The 25,501-nt window shown below is 44.4% G+C and overlaps 1 protein-coding gene across 1 annotated transcript in view; it reads left to right on the plus strand.

Annotated features, from left to right (window-relative positions):
* The window catches only part of KIRREL2 (kirre like nephrin family adhesion molecule 2), a 58,268-nt gene extending 33,113 nt beyond the window's left edge, over nt 1-25,155 (plus strand). The window contains exons 2-15 of the mRNA XM_068241849.1: nt 2,643-2,792; nt 3,503-3,652; nt 5,302-5,459; nt 5,556-5,706; nt 7,671-7,776; nt 8,715-8,860; nt 8,960-9,087; nt 11,363-11,489; nt 11,604-11,704; nt 12,582-12,780; nt 12,902-13,006; nt 14,824-14,921; nt 19,903-19,968; nt 22,315-25,155. Coding sequence (XP_068097950.1) covers nt 2,643-2,792; nt 3,503-3,652; nt 5,302-5,459; nt 5,556-5,706; nt 7,671-7,776; nt 8,715-8,860; nt 8,960-9,087; nt 11,363-11,489; nt 11,604-11,704; nt 12,582-12,780; nt 12,902-13,006; nt 14,824-14,921; nt 19,903-19,968; nt 22,315-22,722 — 2,093 coding nt within the window. The 3' untranslated portion in view covers nt 22,723-25,155. The remainder of the gene's footprint in view (nt 1-2,642; nt 2,793-3,502; nt 3,653-5,301; nt 5,460-5,555; nt 5,707-7,670; nt 7,777-8,714; nt 8,861-8,959; nt 9,088-11,362; nt 11,490-11,603; nt 11,705-12,581; nt 12,781-12,901; nt 13,007-14,823; nt 14,922-19,902; nt 19,969-22,314) is intronic.
* Nucleotides 25,156-25,501: the final 346 nt, after the last annotated feature.

A 25,501-nucleotide genomic window follows, 5' to 3' on the forward strand; every position in this document is an offset into this window, starting at 1 on the left:
TATGTGTCATGTATGTATCTTAGTCTAGGGGCAATTTTAGGAGGAAGCCAATTAACTTATCCGTAGGTGCCCGGAGGAAACCCACACAGACACAGGGAGAACATACAAACTCTTTGCAGATAGTGCCCCGGCTGGGATTTGAACCAGGGACCCAGCGCTGCAAGACGAGAGTACTAACCACTGCGCCACCGTATGTGTGTAAGCATGTGTGTGAGCATGTGTGTGAGCATGTATGGAGGTGCGTATTTGTGTATCCACAACGGTGGCTTAGTGGTTAATACTCTCTCCTTACTGCGCTAGAGTCCCCGGTTCTAATGTGCATGATGTTTGTATGTTTTCCCTGTGTTTGTGTGGGTTTTACTATGACTATGACAGGGATTCGAATGTGGACAGTGACTACTGTACTCCCTGACTATGTACTCTGTAAAGTGCTGCAGGAGATGTCAGTGCTATATAAATACATAATAATATGGTAGGACATTAGACTATGACTATGGTAGGATTAGTTTGTGAGCTCCTCTGAGGACAGTCAGTGACATGACTATGTGCTCTGTAATGTGCTGCAGAAGATGTCAGTGCTATATAAATACATAATAATAATATGGTGGACATTAGACTATGACTATGGTAGGATTAGAGTGTGAGCTCCTCTGTGGACAGTCAGTGACATGACTATGTACTCTGTACAGTGCTGCAGAAGATATCAGTGCTATATAAATACATAATAATAATATGGTGGACATTAGACTATGACTATGGTAGGATGAGATTGTGAGCTCCTCTGAGGACAGTCAGTGACATGACTATGTACTCTGTAATGTGCTGCAGAAGATGTCAGTGCTATATAAATACATAATAATAATATGGTGGACATTAGACTATGACTATGGTAGGATTAGAGTGTGAGCTCCTCTGTGGACAGTCAGTGACATGACTATGTACTCTGTACAGTGCTGCAGAAGAGGTCAGTGCTATATAAATACATAATAATAATATGGTAGGACATCAGACTATGACTATGACAGGGATTAGATTGTGAGCTCCTCTGAGGACAGTCAGTGACATGACTATGTACTCTGTAATGTGCTGCAGAAGATGTCAGTGCTATATAAATACATAATAATAATATGATAGGACATTACACTATGACTATGGTAGGATTAGATTGTGAGCTCCTCTGAGGACAGTCAGTGACATGACTATGCACTCTGTAATGTGCTGCAGAAGATGTCGGCGCTATATAAATACATAATAATAATATGGTAGGACATTAGACTATGACTATGGTAGGATTAGATTGTGAGCTCCTCTGTGGACAGTCAGTGACATGACTATGTACTCTGTACAGTGCTGCAGAAGAGGTCAGTGCTATATAAATACATAATAATACTATGGTAGGACATTAGGCTATGACTATGGTAGGATTAGATTGTGAGCTCCTCTGAGGACAGTTAGTGACATGACTATGTACTCTGTAATGTGCTGCAGAAGATGTCAGTGCTATATAAATACATAATAATAATAATATGGCAGTACATTAGACAATGACTATGGTAGGGATTAGATTGTGAGCTCCTCTGAGGACAGTCAGTGACATGACTATGTACTCTGTAATGTGCTGCAGGAGATATCAGAGCTATATAAATACATAATAATAATATGGTAGGACATCAGACTATGGTAGGGAATAGGATTAGATTGTGAGCTCCTCTGAAGACAGTCAGTGACATGACCATGTACTCTGCAAAGTGCTGCAGAAGATGTCAGTGCTGTATAAATACATAATAATAATAATACGGTAGGACATTAGACTATGACTATGGTAGGATTAGATTGTGAGCTCCTCTGAGGACAGTCAGTGACATGACTATGCACTCTGTAAAGTGCTGCAGGAGATGTCAGTGCTATATGAATACATAATAATAATATGATAGGACATTAGACTATGACTATGGTAGGATTAGAGTGTGAGCTCTGAGGGTGCACACTAGAGGGACAAATGATCCTTGGCTTACACGGTCGTTATAGACCGCTATGGTCGACTTTTCTCTTGTGTGTACGTAGCTTTAAATTCAGTTCCCACTATCATTAGTGTTTTCATTCTGTATTCTGTCCTGAAATAACTATGGCTCCTGCTTCCTGCAGCTCATTACAGCAAGCTAGGACTTTCTGATCAGTCTATACTCTAAACAAAGTCATGTTGTCATGGTTTCCAAAAAGGAGGAATTTGTACTTACAAGCAGTTCTGCCAACTCTCAGCTGGCTGCAAATTAAAAGTGAAACACCATTTTTAAGCTGTAAACAGACACATGCAGGAATGATTGTATGTTTCATAACATCAAACACATGGATTTGCTTGTTTGTTATTATATTTGCCCCAAAGTGAAATGACGTGAATAAAATCCAATTGTTTAGAGGGAATTGGGGTCAGAGGAGGGTGTGGAGGTCTTATTTTGGGGCGAGGCATTACTTTTGACGCCGTGCGTCTGACAGCTGGACTGGATAGACAGAACCCGATCTCTGGCCGCGGTGTATAGAAACGTATATACTTACCATATGGCGTACAGGCGGCGTGGCTGCTCACTGATCTCTGTGTAGCTGCAGGGGTGAAACCCAATCACCTCCCTCCTCTGTCCCCGCAGGTTTGGCAGCGCACTTCGCACAGCAGCCCTCGGATCTGGTGGCGGTCGCTGGAAAGTCAGTAACTCTTCCCTGCGTGGTGATTGGCTATCGAGGGACGGTGCAGTGGACTATGGATGGCCTGGCGCTGGGGGCAGAGCGAGATCTTCCAGGTAAAGAAACAAACAAACAAAAAAGCATATTGTACAAAAGTATCATGGCTGAAAATGAATCTATCAAACACCTGAAATAAGCTTGTAGCTAATCTAGTCAGACTTCAGTCAGAAACACCTGATCTCCTGCATGCTTGTTCAGGGTCTATAGCTAAAAGTATTAGAGGCAGAGGATCAGCAGGGCAGCCAGGCAACTGGTATTGCTTAAAAGGAAGTAAATATGACAGCTTCGATCTCTGAATGCCTTTTCTTCCCTGGTATCTGATAAGGCACCTCTAAAATGAGACAGATATGGAGGTTGCCATATTTATATCCTGTTAAACAATGCCAGTTGCTCAACACTCCTGCTGATCTCTTTGGCTTGGCTGCAAAGCACACCTGAAACAAGCAGCGGCTAATTTAGTCACATTCCAGTCAGACACATCTTATCCACATGCTTGTTCAGGGTCTATGGATAAAAGTGTTAGAGGCAGAGGATCAACAGGACAGCCAGGCAATCTGCATTGTTTAAAAGGAACACAAATGTCAGCCTCCATATACCTGGGGTGGTTTAACAGAAACCAGGGAAGAAAAAGCACTTTTCCAGCTAGGAAGAGGAAAGAGTACACTCCCACACAGACATTTCATGAGCTCCACCCAGGTTGTGCATCTGTGATTGTATATTATTATATCTTGTATTGGTCATGTCTGATCTGTGTTGGATTCTGCAGGTTGGTCCCGATACTCTATTGTGGGAGATCCGTCTATAGGAGAGCACAATCTACACATCGAGGCCGTGGAGCTGGGCGACGACGCCATCTACGAATGCCAAGCGACCCAGGCGGCGCTCCGGTCACAGCGGGCACACCTGTCAGTACTGGGTGAGTAACGACCCCTGTAGTGACACATTACAGACCAGCCCATGTGGTGACACCCGACAGACCAGCCCCTGCGGAGACACCCTACAGACCCGCCCCTGCGGAGACACCCTACAGACCAGCCCCTGCGGAGACACCCTACAGACCAGCCCCTGCGGGGACACCCTACAGCCCAGCCCCTGCGGTGGCACCCTACAGGCCCGCCCCTGCGGTGGCACCCTACAGGCCCGCCCCTGCGGAGACACCCTACAGGCCCGCCCCTGCGGAGACACCCTACAGACCCGCCCCTGCGGAGACACCCTACAGACCAGCCCCTGCGGGGACACCCTACAGACCCGCCCCTGCGGGGACACTCTACAGACCCGCCCCTGCGGGGACACTCTACAGGCCCGCCCCTGCGGTGGCACCCTACAGGCCCGCCCCTGCGGTGGCACCCTACAGACCCGCCCCTGCGGTGGCACCCTACAGACCCGCCCCTGCGGTGGCACCCTACAGACCCGCCCCTGCGGTGGCACCCTACAGACCCGCCCCTGCGGTGGCACCCTACAGACCCGCCCCTGCGGTGGCACCCTAAACATCAGCTCTGTTGTGACTCCCTGAAATTCCTGTGACACTGACATTTTAAGATGCACTTAAACCCTGAGTTCTGGCTGGCTTTAAACATTATTTTGCCCATTAACGGTACAACATTTTCCTAAGATGCAATTATTCCATCAGATTTGCAAGATCGGAACTCATCAGAAGGTTATTCTCTATTGTTCTCGTAAACGTGTTGATGAGGGCCCTTTCTCTCTTCAGATACGATTGTATTCCAGTCGACCATAGAATTGTTTCATGTTGATTTTTTCCCATATACTGCCTGGCTCTCTGGTCAATTCTAAAACTGACTGTAAAAATCTCATCGAATTATCGCATCTGAGGAGAATATTGTACTGTTTACTCTACAGTAGGATGGGGGAGGTGACAAATTTGTATATTAGGCCTCTGTCCACCTTCCAGTGTTTTTACAAATATCTCTCCATCCTCCTCCCACCATAAGCCTTGCTCAGTAAGGCCTCGTTCAGACTATACGCGCTGCCGTGCGCATTTTGGCAGCGCGTATAGTGTGCGACACGCAAGAACGGTAGAAGGGCATAGACAGCCCTTCTACCGTTCCCATCATATGCGCTGCGCGGCAGCGCGATTGCGCTATCGCGTGCTGCACGCATTTTTGGGAATCGCAGCGCAGATCCCATTCATTGTAATGAATGGGATCTGCAGCGCAGCGCATAGGAGCGCAGATGGCGTGCGATCGGACGCGTTGCGTTCCAATCGCACAGCCATCTGCGCTAATGATGTGAACGAGGCCTAAGTGTAAACAATGTGTAATGATGAGATGTATGAGAGCCCCCCACACACTCTGACCTCAGCAGGACCGCCACTGTCCCCTCCACCAGCGTCACTGAATTCCTGTCATGTATGAACTGATCCACACTGTCCTCCTGGCTGCCTTCTGACAAGATCCTTATCGGAGCGAAAACAATGGCCTGACTTGGTACACACATCCAATTTTGATTGGGCAATTTTACCCCCTCCATGTAGTATGAGAGTTTATCTACACAATGTGAGATTTATCAGGATTTTCATCACAAATTTCTCTTTCTTTCTGACAGTACCGCCAGGAGACCCACTGATCCGGGGAGCCCCCATACTCCACGTGCTGCTCGACACCCCCTACAACCTGACCTGCCTGGCCCCCGCGGCGAAACCAGCCGCCGAGATAACGTGGTCCCGTGACGGAAAACAACTGCACGGAGCAGTCTACACCAAGGTGAGGCTCCACCCCAACGCATCTCCTGCCTCCTCTGTATGGTAAACTCTTCCCTTCCCCCCAATCTCACCGTTCCTTCCTTCCTGTCACCTCCAGCACCTGCTGTCGGACGGGAAGAGCGAAGACGCCATCAGCAGCCTCTTGATCACGCCAATATTTTCGGACGCCGGCTCCAGCTACACCTGTCACGTAAGAAACTCCGCCCTGCCGGAAGGACGCGAGAGATCCGTGTCGCTGAGCGTGCAGTGTGAGTTGTGGAAATTGTCTGACTTGAAACTTGTTCAGTACCACGAAAGTGGGAGCTTTTGCAAAATGAAAACAGGAAAATAATAACTACTGTAACAATACATAGAACCCCTCTGACTTTTCTGACTTATGCTGGGAATACAAAATGTGATTTTTTTTTGGCAGTTAAATGGCTCGATAGATAATTTCCGACAGATCCAATCTGATTTTGATCGTTTTTCTGATAGATTTTCTCATAGAAGTAAATCGATTTTAATCAGAAAATTGCTCGGCCAGTAGATCTGCTGAAAAAACTAATTGTGTATTCCCAGCATGAGAGGCAGGAATGTTTCTGATAAAGTTATCTAGTTTTTTCTTCCTGGGTGCGTGTGATTAAAAATAGACGTTATCAGTATAAAACGATCACTACAATTTCATACCAGCGATTCTATAGTCTGATCCAGTGAGAAGATCAAATTGTGTGTAGAAGGAATTAGTGCTATAGATTATTGAACTAGCATATTATTGATTGTTTAGAACACCTTTTGTGAGTCGGAGCCTTGGAATTTTCATTTTCCCGATTGTGATCAAATTGTAGTTTATTTTGCTCCATCGATGGACTGCTTCAGTTGCAATTTATAATTCCCGTCTTTTATTTTCATCATTCAAATGAAATTGTAATTGATGGGCAACTGCAGTAAAAACGTATATGAAGTCTGCCATATTTATTTCCTGTTAAACAATGCCAGTTGCCTGGCAGCCCTGCTGGTCTGTTTGGCTGCAGTAGTCTCTGAATAACACCAGAAACAAGCATGCAGCTAATCTTGTCAGACCTGACAATGATGTCAGAAACTCCTTATCTGCTGCATGCTTGTTTAGGGGCTATGGCTAAGACTATTACAGGCAGAGGATCAGCAGGATAGCCAGGCAACTGGTATTGCTTAAAGGGATACTGTAGGGGGGTCGGGGGAAAATGAGCTGAACTTACCCGGGGCTTCTAATGGTCCCCTGCAGACATCCTGTGTTGGTGCAGCCACTCCCCAATGCTCTGGCCCCGCCTCCGGTTAACTTCTGGAATTTCTGACTTTAAAGTCAGAAAACCACTGCGCCTGCATTGCCGTGTCCTCGCTCCCGCTGATGTCACCAGAAGTGTACTGCGCAGACACAGACCATACTGGGCTTGCGCTGTGCGCTCTTGATGACATCAGCGGGATCGAGGACACGGCAATGCAGGCGCAGTGGTTTTCTGACTTTAAAGTCAGAAATTCCAGAAGTGAACCGGAGGCGGGGCCGGAGCATCGGTGAGCGGCTGCGCGGGCACAGGATGTCTGCGGGGGACCATTAGAAGTCCCGGGTAAGTTCAGCTCATTTTCCCCCGACCCCCCTACAGTATCCCTTTAAAAGTAAATAGATATGGCAGCCTCCATATACCTCTCACTTCAGTTGTCCTTTAAAGTGGACCTAAACTCTTGCACAGGACAAAAGGAAAGCAGACCGAAATTCACCCTGTGTGTATTTAAAGAGTTTAGCCTGTTTAATTCCCCCTTCAACTTCAAGTAATCACAACTGTAATTTGATCTCTCAGCTGTGTCAGCACAGAAATTCGGCAGACACAGCTAATATGTAAACACAGGGTATCACCTCCATACCTGCTTCCATGAAAGCAGGAAGTAGACAGACTGCGGATTTGTTGCAGGAGTTCTGTAAGATGTAACAAAAAATGTTTTTCCTTTAACGGTTACCATGCTGTTGCTTACTTTTTAGAGCAGAGAGGAAGTTTTGAGTTCCGCTTTAAGGAGGAGTGGTTGGATTGGGAGAGGGTGGTAAACAGGCAGCTGGAGGTTTTTGAGGAGGAGATGGCGATCTATGATTTAGCACTGCAAATATTTCGTTTTTTTACATCATAAAAAGGTTAATATGAATCCTACGCGTCGGAGAAAGCTCTCTGCATAATTCTTCATTCCTAACTTTATTTCTCATTTTTAGATCCCCCCAAAGTGACACTTTCTGTCAATCCACCGACCGTCTCCGAAGGCGGATCCGTGACGTTCCTGTGCAGCGCGGTCTCCAACCCCGAAGTGACCACATACAGGTAATGCAGTGATCACATGGCATCATATGTTTATGGCAGATTACTAATATTACCCGTTTACAGGATACAGCGGTTCATGTCACTAAGGGCGCCCATAAGTTCTTTGATTGTCAGTATCCATGTTCGGCCAGTTCGATCATTAAGTTGGCATCTGGCAGATGTTGGTTGCAACATGGCCCCCCAATCGTTCGTTTTGACCAATTTGCACCAAAATCAACTGAAGGGATATCGAACAGACATGCTGGAAAATCTGTTGCAAGGGCTCGATTGGTGCCTGGTGGTTATGGCATTCGATTTTGCCATGTCTGACGGCCCCCCAAAGTGAATAGCCAGCGCAAGCATCTGTACCACATGACTCTGCCACAGTGACGTCACCACATGCGCTAATGTCACGTGGTACGGGGACAATGGATGTTAGTTGAGTGAACAGCGTCCTGCGGCACGGGAGAAAACAAGGACTTGATCTGCTTGGTCATCGTTTAGCAACAACTACAAAACATTTGTAAAGCGTTTTTTTTCTCCCTGCGTACCCAAAGCGCATAAGCTGGTGTCAGATCAGTACGTAGTGATGTGTACAGGGGAAAGTTATGTGGTCATAAATGCCAGACTAAACAGCTGGCTTTCCAGTTTTGATTTATATGTGTCCAGGGTTGGAGCTGTCTTGATTAAGTTTGGCAAGCCATTCCACAGGGTAGGGGCAGCATGACAGAAGGCTCTGGCTCTAAAGGCTTTTAGTTGAACTCTGGGGGTGATCAAGTTATTGATTAGCGATCCATATTAGGCTGGGGAGTCGATATATAACAGGATAACGGCCTGATCATCTTTTGATCATCATCCCAAAATTCCTTCAATCTGTAAAGTCCAGTTTTATCAGTTTGATTAGAAGTTTGTAGAAAAGTAGAATGGACCCTCAAGCCTTGTTGTTTGTTTCCCTCCAGGTGGGCAAAGGGAGGCGTGGCACTTCCTGTATCGGGGGACCGCTATCACGCCACGGTGGATCACACGTTCTTCACGGCTCCCGTCTCCTGCGAGGTCTCCAACAGTGTCGGGAGCAGCAACGTGAGCACCGCCGTCAACGTTCTATGTAAGCCTGATGTCGATTGATCGCAGCGGTCTACGGCTTCTTATACTGGGGAAAATGACCTCACTGTAACTCGTGTCCCTTGTTTCCTTTTTATCACAGTCGGCCCTCGCCTTCTGACCGAGCCCCGCCCCATGACCGTGGATGTGGGGGGAGACGCCTCCTTTTTCTGTGGATGGACTGGAAATCCAACTCCTACTCAGTTCTGGAACAAGAAAGGCTCTATAGACGTGAGTAGTGGCTTTCTCCTGACTTCTGGGGGACTTCTTCACAAAGGGTTTCAGTGAAAGCTTAAATGAGCTTTAAACAGTCGAAAATAACAATTAATACTCACCTCTACAGTCAGGCTCTCGCTGCTCCCGCCCTTCTCAGGTCTTTTCTCTCATGTGTCACTCTGTGTTCATCTTTGGTGGGAGTCCATCCTTCTTCTCGTCACAATACCTTCTGGCAAACTTTTGTTTTGCTTAACTTTTTAGTAAGAGGGCTTATTGGTCCTTTGTAGCCCCCTTACACACTCCTAGGAGTTCTGGTTCACCATAAGCTTGCTGGGTAGTCTGTAACTAAGGAAAGGAGACCAATCAGTTTTTCTTCTCACCAATCCAGAGTGCCTGTTCTTAGAAGGGGTGGGATATCTTCAGAGATGCTTTGCAGAATATTCTCCTATGTCACAGTGGTGTTGGGAGGAGAAAAGACCTGCATAAGAGGACATGGAATCAGCAGGAGACTTACTGGAGGGGTTGAGCATCTGGTTATATTTTTGTAGTCCTTCTTTTGTAAGTTACATTTACATTTTTTGGGGACCTAGCATACCCCTGTGACCTCCTCCCCCATCGCAAATCTCAGTCATCGGGGTAGTAGACAGTCCAGTCACTCCCTCCTATGAGTGGTTTTTACACCAGAACACAAATTTTGGTGAGATGCCTTCAAAGTTGGAACTTTCAGAATGTAGTTTTTGCATAAGATCTTTATAGGACTGTTGGGATGCACTGGAACCCCAGTTTCTGAAATAAATAAATTGGTGCAGTCAGTTCTTTGTGACCACATGCAAAACCGCCTTAAAGGGAACCAGAGACGAAGCACCCTTGTGTATTTTACCATATATATCAGTGAGAACATTAGAGAAAACACCTACCCTGCTCTCTGTTTCATCCTCACTGCTAAAAGTGTCTGTTATCAGCTGTGATAAGAATCCCGGACTGAGCATTCAGTCTGGCTTTGCAGGGAATAATTATAGCTGAGTCATTATAGCAGAGCCACAAGGGGGCAGGCTTGGGCTTGAAAAGACACCAGAGAAGACAGACTGAATGCTCAGTCTGGGAATTTTATCAGAGGTGATAACAGTCAGATTAAACAGAGAACAATGAAACAGAGAGCAGATTAGGTGTTTACTGTAATGTTCCCACTGATTTATAAGGTAAAATACAAAAGGGTGCTTCATCTCTGGTTCTCTTTATAGAAATCATATGGAAACTATGGACTCAAACGCTGCAAGGCGAGAGTGAAGGCGACTTATTTACCACTGAGCCGACCTGTAGAGAAATAAACCTTCACCACTCAGTCTGCAGCCGCATTGGATCTTTCCTCCTTCACCTTCCTCTCTCCGTAGCAAAGCATATGGCAGAAGACAGAGGCTATGTGTCTGTAGGGGTAATATTAGTACTTCATCTCCCAATGCTATCAGTAATGATCATTTCTGAAGACACTTATTTTATGTCTAAGCCTAGCCAATGGGTTGAGTCAGTGTTAATAATGAGGAGAAAGTGACGTTTGTCACATATGGTAATGGGATAAATGTAGTAGCTGTGGGCGTCCCGGGATGAAAGCCAACTAGCTGTGTTGGTTGGAGACCAAGAGAAGTGCTACTACAAGAGCAGAATACAGAACACACAGCAACGAGACTTTTCTAGCCCTGTTATTGAGGCCAGGCGGTGGCCATACATTGGTCAATATTTCCAGTTAAATAAAAGTTCCAATGATTTGTTTTCCACCCAAAATATCTAATCAACATCTGATCTGACCTGCGCCTGACTACATTCCCATGACCTGCATCACCCATTCCCATTTGAGAGTACATGACTTCTCTGTAGCTGCCCCTACTCTCTGGAGCCCCCTGCAACCCTCCATCAGACTCAACCCCTCCTTCAACACCTTCAAGCAAGCCCTCAAAACACCCCCTGTTCCTTTCGGCCTAACCCTCCCTCATCAATGCCCTAACTGTACAGCTGAGCAGTTACGCATCCCTCTGTCCCCCCCACCCCTACCCACCTACTGTGTTCCTAACCTACTTTAGGGTGTGTACAGTACCCAAGTTCTCCAGTTTTCAAGACCAGATTACCAGAAACAAAACCTGTTCCTGATTTCATAGACATGTCGTTATGAGCAGTCCATAAAATCCCCAAACCTCCCTCTTTGTAAACAGATGCCAACATTTATTTTGCACGTGGATAGTCACAAGATCTCTATGAATGTTAGTTCTGAAGAGCTCTTTCTATCTCTGTCCCTCAGGTGTTGAGTAATGGCAACACTTTATCTCTGAACAAGGTGACTCGAGAGGATGCCGGGACCTATGTGTGCAAGGCCATCGTGCCGCGAATCGGAACCATGGAGAAAGAAGTGGTCCTGGTTGTCCGAGGTGAGAAGTTCAGCTCTGTACAGCAACAAGCCACCTCAGCTGAGGAACAGTAGTTTGTTTTGTTTTATTGTGAGGATCCAGCCCATTGAGATGACCTTGTGTGTTTGTTTGTAGGACCACCTGTCATCACCAGTGAAGTAAACTACGAGAGTGTCCTTGGGGGAAAAGCTCGGCTGGAGTGCCTCGTTGAAACCACGCCGATTCCTGATAGAATTGTAAGTACGATGTGACATGACCACCACCCAAGTCCAGCCATGTTCATCAAGTCTTATACATTTAATGCTTTAAAGTGCAACTCTGCACAAAACTAAAATTGCTTAACTGTCACACAGAAGTGGTTTCTTACACTTCGAGTCCAGAGAGACTGATGCCTCCCTTGTGCTAAAAGTACAACAAACCTTAAGACTCCACTTCCGCTTGAGTGCCTCGTTAATTTCTGAAACGGACGGCGCACCTGTGCTGATGCGAAATTGCATCCAAAATCCCCCTACTGTGTCAATATACTGCAATTGTGATTTTTTTTTTTTTAAAGCATTTTCAGAAAAAAAAATGCTGCAGATACAATTGGAAACAGCCTATTGAATTCAATAGGCTGTCATTTCGGATTGGAATTTGCGTGCGGGAAAACGGAGGGAATCGCGCTCAGTGGAAACGGGACCTTATTTTAATCTTCACAGGATCAAGGCTAATAATAATCTGGGCTTCTGTGCATTCAATCTGTTATCTTATATGAAGAGTTATTTTTTCTGGAGCATCGTGTACTTTAACTTTTTAGAACTTTTGTCGGACTTTTAGACGTCTCCTCCAAACTTTTGTAACTCTCTTATTTACTTGATGTTTGGAGTTGGTGTTCATCTGATATAAGCTAAAATCTAGGGAGGATCGATGAGATGCTAGGAAATCCGAGTTGATGCTAATTTTATGGCACTTGGCTATGACCCAAATCCATTTCCAAAGCTGCATACATTTACATGACATTTGCATGAAGTTGGAGTTAATAGCGTATTGTTGACCATCCCTACTACAAACTGGTTCTGCTCTGATGGGTGGCCACTCCGCCAGTCTTCACAGTTCTCCTCTTCTCTTCATCAGGTCTGGACGTGGGACAAGCACAGTCTGGATGAAGGGACACAGGGACGCTTCTCAGTGGAAACACGGGTAACCAATACCGGTGCCGCCTCCTACCTCATTATCGACGGGACAGAGCTGTCCGATTACACCATGCAGTACAATTGCACCGCCGTTAATCAGTTCGGAGAGGACTCCGTACTCATTTCCCTGAAACAGGAAGGTGAGGAGCAACCCTTGATTTCTCCATCCAGAGTGTCATTTTCCTCTGCCGTAATTATTTGGCCAATAACCATTCGGCATCAGGTAGGGCAACATCTAACCAGTGTTTTTGTCTCTTCCAGCCACTTTGCCTCTAATGCTGCTGCTGATCGCGTTGGGTCTGGGGACGCTGTGCCTGTGTGTGCTGGTCACCATCTGCGTCCTCTGCTGCCGCCGACCACGGAAAGGTAAGGGTGGCCTGTTGACTAAATAATTGTTTAAAAATCCCAAGATTAACCCACGGAGCTAGAGTAATGCAGAACTAAATAACCCCTACTCAGCAGAAGGACTAGGGTCAACTCCACCTCCAGCTCTTTGCCACACATGGAAGCCAGTTGCAATACTAATAAATACTGCAGGTCCAGTAGGGCAAGGAATTGGGAAGTACCCTAAAATTAGGGAACCTTTCAAGATACATGAAAATGATTTAGGTGTTAGGGCCCATTATGACACAAATACAGGAGATGCAGAAATGGTGCGTTGTTCACCAACCTGCCATTTTGCATCAGCTCCAATCGCAACGCCGCTCGTCAACTGCACTGTCCACCGATGCTGCTCTACTGGTCATCCTGAAACTGATCTTAATTTTTTTTAAAAAGTCAACTGGAGTTCTACCTAGCAACAGAGAGGATTCTCATTGGTCCGCCATGATCCAATGAGAACTTTCCCTATTGAAACAGGATTCCCATTGATTTTTTTGCAAACCATTGGGGTGCTGTGTGGTTCTGCTGGCCTCCGATCTGCTTCTTCCCTGCAGTGCACCACGTGTAAACGGCAGCGGAACCAAATCCACGGGACAGGGGAGTCAGCGTTTTGCAATCAGCCTAGTGGGAACGGACAAGCTTCCATTGCGTTCTGATTTGCAGCGCAAGTGATTTGGTCGCTCAAAAATACAGCACGTTGGGATTTTTCCATGGTGTGTTTAAAGTGAACCAGAGACGAAGCACCCTTGTGTATTTTACCATATTTATCAGTAAGAACATTAGAGAAAACACTTACCATGCCCTCTGTTTCATCCTCACTGCTAAAAGTGTCTGTTAGCAGCTTTGATAAGAATCCCGGACTGAGCATTCAGTCTGGCTTTGCAGGGAATAATTATAGCTGAGTCATTATAGCAGAGCCACAAGGGGGCAGGCTTGGGCTTGAAAAAACACCAGAGAAGACAGACTCAGCTATAATCATTCCGTAGCAAAGCCAGCTCAGTCGGGGATTCTTATCAGAGGTGATAACAGTCAGATTAAACAGAGAACAATGAAACAAAGAGCAGATTAGGTGTTTACTGTCATGTTCCCACTGATTTATAAGGTAAAATACAAGAGGGTGCTTCGTCTCTGGTTCTCTTTAACAAACTTTTAATAACACAGGATGCGTTCACTGCCCAATTTTGCGTTTTTTTACATTCCCGAAAAATGCAGGTTTTTTTACTGTGGTGTGAACTGGCCATTCAGCGGAAGAAGACATTTAAAAAACTGTCTCCATTGTTTAACCTGACCATATCTTCTCAAAAACACATCTGCCACTCTCCACTCTCGGTTTCCTCACTAATCTCCTTTTGTTGGGTTGTCTTGACCCTTCCAAGATGACTTGTCTACGTTTCAGAAGTTTACAAAGCTGAAAATTTTCAAGTGTTTTGGACGGACCTCTTCAAAGTAAACCCCTCTCTGCTCACTTCGCTCACCTGTCTTCAATTTCACCCCAACCTACTCTACGTTGTTTCCAAACTGCTTTCCTCTCACTTGAGAGCTTTTCAGGGTCTTCTTGATAAACTTCTCCAGCATGAAAGCGAAGCGCTGACAACTTTTTCTTTTACGATGTCACCAGCCCTTCTTCTCATGTTTTCAACACATCTCCTTAACCCTCGTTGTTTGGCCTCCAGTCTTCTATTTCACATGATCCACAGTTTTGCCATCAGGAACTTCTCAGGTTTCATAGATGTCTCTTTTTCTTTACCAAAGCTGTTTTCCTCCATCTGCTCCAACAGTTCTTTTGTTGTGTCCTCCAACAGAGGTAAAGGACACCCAGATTCTTGCCGTGGATGTTTCGGGCAGCGAACACAGCGACCGACACCCCAGCGATTCCGAAGAAGACCTCAAAGAACCGTTGGTGAGTGTCTACAGAGTGGACAGGATTCACACTTCTTCATTATGGAAGAGATCTTGTTCATATTTTTGGCAGCATCAACAGTTAATGAAGATTGATAGGAATAATGGCCATGCAGATGTCAGGGAAAGGAAGTAGAACCCTAATTGCCTCCATCACCCCCTCCCCCTCCTTCCTCCGCCTTTTCACCTGATACGCAGTAAAACAGCCTGGGTGGTTGTTTTGGGTGAATTTTTAAGGCTGCCATAATTATAACACCAGAAACAAGCATGCAGCTAATCTTGTCAGATCTGACAATAATGTCAGAAACATCTGATCTGCTGCATGCTTGTTCAGGGGCTATGGCTAAAAGTATTAGAGGCAGAGGGTCAAAAGGAAATAAATATGGCAGCCTACATATACCTCTTGCCTTGGGTTCATTTTAAAGAGAACCTGAACTGAAAATAAAAAGTCAAAATAACCATACACAGGTCATACTTACCTCTTGTGTAGTCTACTCCTCAATCTCTTTCTCCTCTCCTGCGTCCCATTCGTCCACTGTGATCAGTGGAATTCTCAGTCCTCCATTCTAAAAATGGTCATTACCCCATAACAGCTTCCTGGTCAGCACACTGTTAATTTGTAATATCACCCACTTGAGCCATAGGGAAACATGGACATTACCTTACACATTCATTTGTAACTGACAGCTGCTGATATATAACTGACAGCAACTGGTATATTTCAGCTCTGACAAAATATTGTCAGAACTGGAAGGGATCACTGTAAGAAGAAAATGGTGAGCTTCTGAGGGGAACTGACGGCGAGGTTAGTATGTAATATTCATTTTCAGCTACGTCATGTGTTTATTCTAAATAATTTTATTTACTTCAGGTTCCCTTTAAGGAGGGATTGTAGTGAAAATAAATACAATTAATTTACAATATTTACTTCATTTTTTACAATATTCATTTATAAATTATTTAGTCTTCTCACCCCGTTTTACATTCTCAAATGTATCACAGGTGACAAAATCTTTAGTCCTGTCAGGTGCACCTCTGTGGAATGTTTGTTTACAGAGAGTTCCAAAGCCAGTGAAACTTATACCTGGTTTCACAGAATGCCCTGGGAGGAGAATTCAGCATAGCTAAACAGCCTAGGCTAAGCATCAGGGAGGGAGGAGTTACATACGAATTTACAGCTATATATACATATAGGAAATGTTTCTGATGCTAAAACCAGGAAAATTACCATAAAAGTGGCTATCCTGAATATTTTACTGCATTCTACTATCTATCACTACAGGGCCTCTTTACTGCATTCTACTATATGTCACTACAGGGCTTTTTTACTGCATTCTGCTATATGTCACTACAGGGCCTCTTTACTGCAGTCTACTATATGTCACTGCAGGGCCTCTTTACTGCATTCTACTATCTATCACTACAGGGCCTCTTTACTGCATTCTACTATATGTCACTACAGGGCCTCTTTACTGCATTCTACTATATGTTACTACAGGGCCTCTTTACTGCATTCTACTTTATGTCACTACAGGGCTTCTTTACTGCATTCTACTATCTATCACTACAGGGCCTCTTTACTGCATTCTACTATCTATCACTACAGGGCCTCTTTACTGCATTCTACTATATGTCACTACAGGGCTTCTTTACTGCATTCTACTATACGTCACTACAGGGCCTCTTTACTGCATTCTACTATATGTCACTACAGGGCCTCTTTACTGCATTCTACTATATGTCACTACAGGGCCTCTTTACTGCATTCTACTATACGTCACTACAGGGCCTCTTTACTGCATTCTGCTATACGTCACTACAGGGCCTCTTTACTGCATTCTACTATATGTCACTACAGGGCCTCTTTACTGCATTCTACTATATGTCACTGCAGGGCCTCTTTACTGCATTCTACTATATGTCACTACAGGGCTTCTTTACTGTATTCTACTATACATCACTACAGGGCCTCTTTACTGCATTTTACTATATGTCACTACAGGGCCTCTTTACTGCATTCTACTATATGTCACTACAGGGCTTCTTTACTGCATTCTACTATACGTCACTACAGGGCCTCTTTACTGCATTCTACTATACGTCACTACAGGGCCTCTTTACTGCATTCTACTATATGTCACTACAGGGCCTCTTTACTGCATTCTACTATATGTCACTACAGGGCCTCTTTACTGCATTCTACTATATGTCACTACAGGGCCTCTTTACTGCATTCTACTATATGTCACTACAGGGCCTCTTTACTGCATTCTACTATATGTCACTACAGGGCCTCTTTACTGCATTTTACTATAAGTCACTACAGGGCCTCTTTACTGCATTCTACTATATGTCACTACAGGGCTTCTTTACTGCATTCTACTATATGTCACTACAGGGCCTCTTTACTGCATTCTGCTATATGTCACTACAGGGCCTCTTTACTGCATTCTGCTACATATCACTACAGGGCCCCTTTACTGCATTCTACTATATGTCACTACAGGGCCTCTTTACTGCATTCTACTATCTGTCACCACAGGGCCTATTTACTGCATTCTGCTATATGTCACTACAGGGCCTCTTTACTGCATTCTACTATATATCACTACAGGGCCTCTTTACTGCATTGTACTGTATGTCACTACAGGGCCTCTTTACTGCATTCTACTATAATGTCACTACAGGGCCTCTTTACTGCATTCTACTATATATCACTACAGGGCCTCTTTACTGCATTCTGCTATATGTCACTACAGGGCCTCTTTACTGCATTCTGCTATATGTCACTACAGGGCCTCTTTACTGCATTCTGCTATATGTCACTACAGGGCCTCTTTACTGCATTCTGCTATATGTCACTACAGGGCCTCTTTACTGTATTCTACTATACATCACTACAGGGCCGCTTTACTGCATTTTACTATATGTCACTACAGGGCCTCTTTACTGCATTCTACTATATGTCACTACAGGGCTTCTTTACTGCATTCTACTATACGTCACTACAGGGCCTCTTTACTGCATTCTACTATACGTCACTACAGGGCCTCTTTACTGCATTCTACTATATGTCACTACAGGGCCTCTTTACTGCATTCTACTATATGTCACTACAGGGCCTCTTTACTGCATTCTACTATATGTCACTACAGGGCCTCTTTACTGCATTCTACTATATGTCACTACAGGGCCTCTTTACTGCATTTTACTATAAGTCACTACAGGGCCTCTTTACTGCATTCTACTATATGTCACTACAGGGCTTCTTTACTGCATTCTACTATATGTCACTACAGGGCCTCTTTACTGCATTCTGCTATATGTCACTACAGGGCCTCTTTACTGCATTCTGCTACATATCACTACAGGGCCCCTTTACTGCATTCTACTATATGTCACTACAGGGCCTCTTTACTGCATTCTACTATCTGTCACCACAGGGCCTATTTACTGCATTCTGCTATATGTCACTACAGGGCCTCTTTACTGCATTCTACTATATATCACTACAGGGCCTCTTTACTGCATTGTACTGTATGTCACTACAGGGCCTCTTTACTGCATTCTACTATAATGTCACTACAGGGCCTCTTTACTGCATTCTACTATATATCACTACAGGGCCTCTTTACTGCATTGTACTGTATGTCACTACAGGGCCTCTTTACTGCATTCTACTATATGTCACTACAGGGCCTCTTTACTGCATTCTACTATATGTCACTACAGGGCCTCTTTACTGCATTCTACTATATGTCACTACAGGGCTTCTTTACTGTATTGTACTATATGTCACTACAGGGCCTCTTTACTACTATATGTCACTACAGGGCCTCTTTACTGTATTGTACTGTATGTCACTACAGGGCCTCTTTACTGAATTCTACTATATGTCACTACAGGGCCTCTTTACTACTATATGTCACTACAGGGCCTCTTTACTGCATTCTACTATATATCACTACAGGGCCTCTTTACTGCATTGTACTGTATGTCACTACAGGGCCTCTTTACTGCATTCTACTATATGTCACTACAGGGCCTCTTTACTGCATTCTACTATATGTCACTACAGGGCTTCTTTACTGTATTGTACTATATGTCACTACAGGGCCTCTTTACTACTATATGTCACTACAGGGCCTCTTTACTGTATTGTACTGTATGTCACTACAGGGCCTCTTTACTGCATTCTACTATATGTCACTACAGGGCCTCTTTACTACTATATGTCACTACAGGGCCTCTTTACTGCATTCTACTATATATCACTACAGGGCCTCTTTACTGCATTGTACTGTATGTCACTACAGGGCCTCTTTACTGCATTCTACTATATGTCACTACAGGGCCTCTTTACTGCATTCTACTATATGTCACTACAGGGCTTCTTTACTGTATTGTACTATATGTCACTACAGGGCCTCTTTACTACTATATGTCACTACAGGGCCTCTTTACTGTATTGTACTGTATGTCACTACAGGGCCTCTTTACTGCATTCTACTATATGTCACTACAGGGCCTCTTTACTACTATATGTCACTACAGGGCCTCTTTACTGCATTCTACTATATATCCAGGGACGGATCTAGACCAAGTTACCCCAAGTTGCGCCTGGGGCAAGGTCAGGTTTTGGCGCCTAAACTGCCATTCCCCATCCACATTTTGCCGCCTTTTTAAGAATTCAACAAACTGCGCCTGGGGCAAGAGACCCGCTTGCTCCCCCCTAGATCCGTCCCTGTATATATCACTACAGGGCCTCTTTACTGCATTGTACTGTATGTCACTACAGGGCCTCTTTAAAGTGGACACCGTGAAAGTTCCCTCTTCCTTTAGGAAAGTTGTGGTGTTTATGTCTCCGATTAGCGGAGCGTTATATATCGCGTTCCCCCGGCTCTGTAGGGACGCAGGAACACAAACCGTCTCCTAAACGCTTGCAGTAAATCCTAATTACCGCTATTGTTCTGTCTCCGCAGCACACTGACACCGAATCTCGGGGGACCTCCCAGACGGAGCACAGCGACATCCCCGATGACTCGCAGGTAAGTGGCCCTGTCATTGCGTAGGTGGCCTGTGCCGCCCACATAACAATCGTAATTCAAATTAGGATAAATGTAACTCTCATGTGCAGAATGAGAGAGAGAGAAAGAAAGTGCAACTTAAAGTGGACCTGAACTCAGAACTTCCTCTCTGCTGTAAAAGATATGGCATAATAATGTTTAAAGGACACCCGAGGCGAAAATAGACAAATTAAATAAATGATTGTATTTATCCTCCTTCTCCTAAAAAAGACTTTTTAAGATATTCCACAGTTATATTTTATGTTTAAATCTACTTTTTTAAGTTTTAACTGTTTTATAGTTTTTGCTCAATCACACATTCTTTGAAATATGACAGAGCTAAACTCACTAAATACATACAGGGTGCATTTATTTCTGTTTTCCTTCTGTCTTGTGCAAGAGTTCAGGTCCACTTTAATCCAAATCTGGACGCAGTGAATTCTAACAGCAAACAGGTTGATAAGCAAATATAAACTGTGAATAGGAGTGACATGATTGGAAGAATACATGTGTTATGAGTCAGATATGCTGGACACTGCAGTGCAGCCCACTTCCTGTCCTGTCTGTCTGCAGCTGCTAGTCAGGTCTGACCATGCTGCATAGAAAAAGAAGGAATGATAAATTGCATTTCCCAGCATCCCTGCATTGCAGTAGCAACCATGGATTACGTGCACTAAACTGCGTTAAGCGGAATTACGTGCGTTGAGTAGAACATAATGCATTGCATGCCTACATGGTAAGCTGGGACTTCCTAGTGGTCGTTTATAGGGGGATATATAAGATCTGCAGGCGAAAGCTTACTAGCTCCGCCCTCCTTGCTAGCTGCCTATCTTGGATGGGCCTAGGGTTATACTGTGTTTGTGTTGTAGATCCCAGCTTCTCAACCTATGGCACATATATATATATATATATATATATATATATATATATATACACACACACACACACACACACACACACACACACACACACACACACACACACACACACACACACACACACACACACACACACACACACACACACACACACACACACACACACACACACACACACACACACACACACACACACACACACACACACACACACACACACACACACACACACACACACACACACACATATATATACACCCCACAGGCTAATCTTGGTAGGATCTTGAACTTGTCAATACATGTGTTAACTAAAAGTGTAAAGGACTGTTTGAAAAGAATGTATACACTGTTAGGGCCTATTGACATTAGGGGCGTTTTCCACCTTTTTTCCAGCAGCGGCGATTTTCAAAATCGCCCACAAAACGCTTGTGCAATGAATCTCTATGAGAAGGTTCATATCAGCGTGGTTCGTCCGCTGTGCGGTCAGCAAAGCGGTGCCTGTACCATTTCTGGGGCGTTTTTCGTATGATGGAAGGTATAGAAAAAGCGCTTACCGCTTATAAAAACGCACAATGCGGCAATTGCGTTTTCGTTTTTAGATGTGAAAGAGGCCAATAAAGTATTTCTATCAGAGATGTAAGTGTTTGGGGGGGGATTGAAATGTTACCTACAACATACAGTTCTTGGCAACCTCAGTCTTTAAAGGGCATCTGAAGTTAGAGTGAAATGGAGGCTGCCATATATATGTCCTATTAAACTATACCAGTTACCTGGCAGTCCTGCTGATATCTTTGTCTGCAGCAGTGTCTGAATCACACACCTGAAACAAGCATGCAGCTAATCTAGTCAGACTTCAGTCAGAGCACCTGATCTGCATGCTTATTCAGGGCCTATGGCGAAAAGAGGCAGAGGATCCGCAGGATAGCCAGGCAATTTGCATTGTTCAAAAATATATAAATATGGCAGCCTCCATATTCCTTTCACTTCAGCTGTGCTTTAAAGGGAACCTAAACTGAGAAGGATATGGATTTTTCCTTTTAAAATAATACCAGTTGCCTGACTCTCCTGCTGATCCTGTGTCTCTAATACTTTTAGCTACAGCCCCTGAACAAGCATGCAGCAGATCAGGTGCTCTGACTGAAGTCAGACTGGATTAGCTGCATGCTTGTTTCAGGTGTGTGATTCAGCCAATACTGCAGCCAAAGAGATCAGAAGGGCAGCCAGGCAATTGGTATTGTTTAAAAGGAAAACTCCATATCCCTCTCAGTTTAGGTTCTCTTTATTTAAGAGGTACATGTGTGAGGAAACAACGTTTCTACGGAAAAACAAACTCATTTCATAGGGGTCTACAGGTTATTTTATGGAATAGTGTGAGATGGAAATTTTGAGAAGTTATGTTTTAAAATATTGACTTTGTATTAATCTGGAAATTTTTGTCATTTTTTTTTAGGACCCGACTAATGGCTATTATAAAGTCCGGGCCCACGATGACTCTCGGCCAACCACAGTTGCCTACCCAGAGTTCTCCTCCCCTCCTCGCCCTCTCTACTCCGCAACCACAAGTCTGTCTCCTCTGTGTCCAACGCCGTCATTACCCGGCGCTCCCAAACTTTATGACTACGCCCACCGCTACGCCACCACCCCACGACAAGGAAGTGAGCGGGTCCACATACCTCAAGGCCCGTGCAGCATCTCCGGTAGCCAACCAGCACCTTACGCCAGAGCCTTCTGCAGCTATGTCCGCCCAGACCGATTTGAGACTCTGGAAACGGGTTCCACGAGGCTCTCCTACGCCTCACTCACCACACACTGTGACTATGGGCGACCGGCACAACAGCGCATGCAAACTCATGTGTGACCCGGCTGGATTGTCCCGCCAAACCCTTCGGCACAACTGAGGAATCTCAAGTCCAAAACGGACTGTGACTTGGGAGAGTCAGGCTGTCGGCCATCTTGAACAAAATGGCTGCTTTTGTCTTCCTGTTGACGTTACAAGCTGAGGAACATTTTTTTTTTTTTTGGTACCCAAAGCCTACGTAGAAAATGAAATAGCTTTGCTGGGGAAACGATATAGAAGAGGCCATCTCCAAGGGAATTAAGACTGGACTAAAATCCGATGGCCAGTTAGAATAAGAATTTTTGTTTTACAAGAATTTTTGGGGTTTTTATCTACAGCTCCAATATTCCATTTTTGGAGCATTTCTAATTAATTGAAAATCTGAGCAGTGATCCAGTTTAATGCAAAATGCGGTATTAAAACGTTTTTGCGCTTTGAAGCAGCATTGCGAAAATCCACTGCGGATCAACGCTAATAACGTCAATCGTAGTGATACTCCTTAGGTATTACTAAAGTCGAATGCCTTGAAGTTGTTATGGAGAGACAGTGCCCCACTGTGGCTCCTACATGTACTGCAATTTTTTTTTGTTTTTATATATTTTTATTACTACTAGATGCAATGTGTATATATATCTATATATATATATATCGATCTTAAAAATGTAAATATCTATGGTAAGAAAATTCTGTACATATGTCCATAAGGAATTGCTTTCTTGAGCACTGTGTGATTTGAGAGGGCACGATAAAAAACCATTTATAGTAGGGGGGCCGTTTTGGGGGGGATTTCTTAGGGGTAATTATTTTTCCTTCCCTGTTCGTTGAGGAAGAGGACAGTAGATTCTTTATTAACCCTTTTTATGGCAGAAATCGCGAGATGGTGCCTGCATTTTCCAAAGACCAGATCCAAAACATTATTACTCTGGGACATGATTTAATTTATTATAGGTGGTTTTCATGCGAGACACAACATATGTCATATTCCCCAGATAAGTGCAAAATGTTGCGTCTATATATAGATAATGTAAATAATATGGAGTTATATTTAATTATGCTACGGAATCGCTTCAGGATCTTGACGGATTAACGGATTCAAAAAATAACATTTTTAAGACTGTATAGCTTTGTTTTATGTTTTTTGCTTATCTTTAAGAAATTGAAAAATGAACTGTATAGGAATACTTACTTATGTATAGTGTGGCAGTTGCAGGGACAGAGTGGGAAAGGAGTTGGCGGTATTTATACGTGTCTCAGATTTCTCTCACCTGTGCTGCCACTTTAGTATATCCCCTCCTGGATTTAGTGTGAAAGAGGTGTACAATAGGGAAATAAAAGGTTGATTAGCTCAGTCCAAAGCTGTCCTACTCTTATGCTACGTACACACATGCGACAACGATCGTTCGTTAAGAACGACGAATGAACTTTTAATTGATGAAAGAACGACCTAAGTAAAGGTAGTTTTAAAATGTGTGTAACGATCTGATCGTTAGAACGAACGTTACATCACGTAAAGCAACTATTGCGCCTGCGCATAAAAATGAGAAGTTCCATGGAGAAATAGTGAAATGCGCATGTCAAGCCTAGTACGAACGACCGTTTCCAACGATGTACTACTTTTGCAAACGATCGTCGTTGGTTAAAATCCGCCGAGACAGAACTTTCTTTTGTAGCGATTTGGCTCGTTCGTCGTTTGCCTTAATAGTCGGTGGTTCGTTTTTTGTAACGATCGTCGTTGGTAAAGATCGGGGAACGATCGTTACAAACGACTATAGTCGCATGTGTGTACGCACCTTTAAGATCCAGAAGGCTGTGGCAGAGAGCCTTGTGTGATTGGGCCCTTATGCTCACCTAAATGAGTATTTTGGGGAGCACTGCAAATCCCAGTGTGATTTTGTGAAAATGGCCGTGCAGAGGAGAGAAACCTGGGACATGTAGAAATACCATCAACGCTCTCTCCCTGCAGCTGCCACTCTATATTTTAGGCCTCTTTCACAGCGGGGCGTTGAAGTCGCACGTTAAAACAACATTTAACGCAGAATTACATACTTCAATGAAAAATCAATGCGCCGCTCACAGTGCACACATTGCGTTGGTGTCTAAACACTGCATGTTAAGGTAAAGTGCTGAATGCAGTGCGTTATACACGTTATCAGCTGCGTTGGACTGTTTGCACATGCTCAGTAAGGACTTGCAAGCATACTTTTCATTGCTTGTATGCTCCACTGTATGCGACCGTAACGGGGCAATAAGTTGCGTTGTTACTTTTTGGGGGCGTTGTAATTTGCGTTGCCACTTTAACGTCGCATCAAAACGCAATGTCCTACTGTGAAAGAGGAATAAACGTTAAACTTTAATTTTATAGTGAAAAACAAGAAAACTATTTGGCTTCAGACAGTGGGAGAGGTTTAGCTGATTCTTACTGGCTTTTGTGAGCTCCTGACAAGTAGAAGTGTCTAAGTAATTATACTTAAAGGGACACTTAAGTCAAACAAAAAAAATGAGTTTTACTCACCTGGGGCTTCCAATAGCCCGCTGCAGCTGTCCGGTGCCCTCGCCATCTCCCTCAGATCCTCCTGGCCCCGCCGGCAGCCACTTCCTGTTTCGGTGACAGGAGCTGACAGGCTGGGGACGCTAGTGATTCTTCGCGTTCCTGGCCACAATAGTGCCATCTATGCTGCTATAGCATATATTATATACCATATAGCAGCATAGAGGGTGCTAATGTGTCTGGGAACGCGAAGAATCACTCGCGTCCCCAGCCTGTCAGCTCCTGTCACCGAAACAGGAAGTGGCTGCTGGC

This window comes from Hyperolius riggenbachi, chromosome 6 (assembly GCF_040937935.1).
Source record: "Hyperolius riggenbachi isolate aHypRig1 chromosome 6, aHypRig1.pri, whole genome shotgun sequence".
Taxonomy (NCBI): Eukaryota; Metazoa; Chordata; class Amphibia; order Anura; family Hyperoliidae; genus Hyperolius; species Hyperolius riggenbachi.